This window comes from Limulus polyphemus, unplaced genomic scaffold, assembly GCF_000517525.1.
Source record: "Limulus polyphemus unplaced genomic scaffold, Limulus_polyphemus-2.1.2 Scaffold2656, whole genome shotgun sequence".
Lineage (NCBI taxonomy): Eukaryota > Metazoa > Arthropoda > Merostomata > Xiphosura > Limulidae > Limulus > Limulus polyphemus.
Window position 1 is genome coordinate 32147 of NW_013668266.1, and position 1280 is coordinate 33426.

The following is a 1280-nucleotide window of genomic DNA, read 5'->3' on the forward strand; positions in this document are numbered from 1 at the left end:
TTATCAAAACTTTAGTGAACAAAATATATCAGCATATTATTGGATTCTATGAAATTTATATTGTGCAGAAGAATTTCAACTTATTAAAAAAAAAGTACACCTGCGTTAACACAGCACAAAATTTTGTGCTCAATAGAATCAAGGCTACTAAAAACATACCTGGATTCACTTTTGAATTAACAAAATACAGTCATAAAAATGACAAAAAAAAACCTTCAATCTTCAGATTTAAAATAAGAAACTGACATTTCTGTAGAACATGATTGGATTTCTACCATCAAAATCAAATTAGTAAAAGTTGTTGACAAAAAGTTAAATTTGTAATACTCTTGCACAATCTTTTTTCTGGTAATCTGGTACAATTTTTCTACTTCTCTTTGTTTTTTCTATTTTTTTTCTCTACACGTTTGTTTTTGAAGTAAAGCACAAAGCTACAAAATGGGCTATCTGTGATCTGCCCACGATGGGTATCGAAACCCGGTTTCTAGCGTTGTAAGTCCGCAGACATACCACTGTGCAACTGGGGGGCACACATTTGTTTTCAGTAAACTTTGTTTATAGTTTAAGTTTAAAAAGCTTTACCTTATCATATTAATAGTTCTTCCTCTTGCACTAAGCCTACCTGACCGTACCATCTTTTTTTACTTTGCTTGTTTATATTGCACTCAAATATTTGTCAGGCATTATTTTACTTTACTTTTTCTTTCCTTCGTAGATTATTTTGGTCTTTCCAGGTACAATAATGTCATATCTTAAACATTTCACTTTTAATTCAAAACGTCTCTCTATTTATTGTCTTAGAAACTAACTATGTAAGTTTCTTTTGTGTAGTGTCATGTTACATGTGATAACTAATAGTGGATACATGTTTGATATTTGCCAATTAGATGTAACCACAACAAAGACCTAAAAAATGATCTTACCATAGATATCATTGGGTGGTCTTTCTCCTGTGCTGAAAAGAATGGTTAACAGCATTGCTGACTGCTTTATCCTAATGTCATCTACACAGAATGGAAGAAAAGCTAAATTAGATGGTTCCACTTTCTGTACAGCAAATATTCAGCTTAATGTATGTAAAGAATCATCTAATAAGCAAAACAAGGAAACTCAATATCAGAAGTGTGTTTCAATATTACTGAAGTCCCATTAAACTAAATTTAACACTAGTTATGACATTTAAATGTTTAATTACACATTCATGGAATATATTCGGATTTCAGTTCAATCATTACACATTTTTGGAATATATTCGGATTTCAGTTCAATCATTACACATT

The 1280-nt window shown here is 30.6% G+C and overlaps 1 protein-coding gene across 2 annotated transcripts in view; it reads right to left on the reverse strand.

Annotated features, from left to right (window-relative positions):
- The window catches only part of LOC106467547 (NCK-interacting protein with SH3 domain-like), a 34648-nt gene that overhangs the window by 8367 nt on the left and 25001 nt on the right, over positions 1-1280 (reverse strand). For both annotated transcript variants that reach the window (XM_022395745.1, XM_013927909.2), the window contains exon 8: positions 924-1004. In XM_022395745.1, coding sequence (XP_022251453.1) covers positions 924-1004 — 81 coding nt within the window. The remainder of the gene's footprint in view (positions 1-923; positions 1005-1280) is intronic.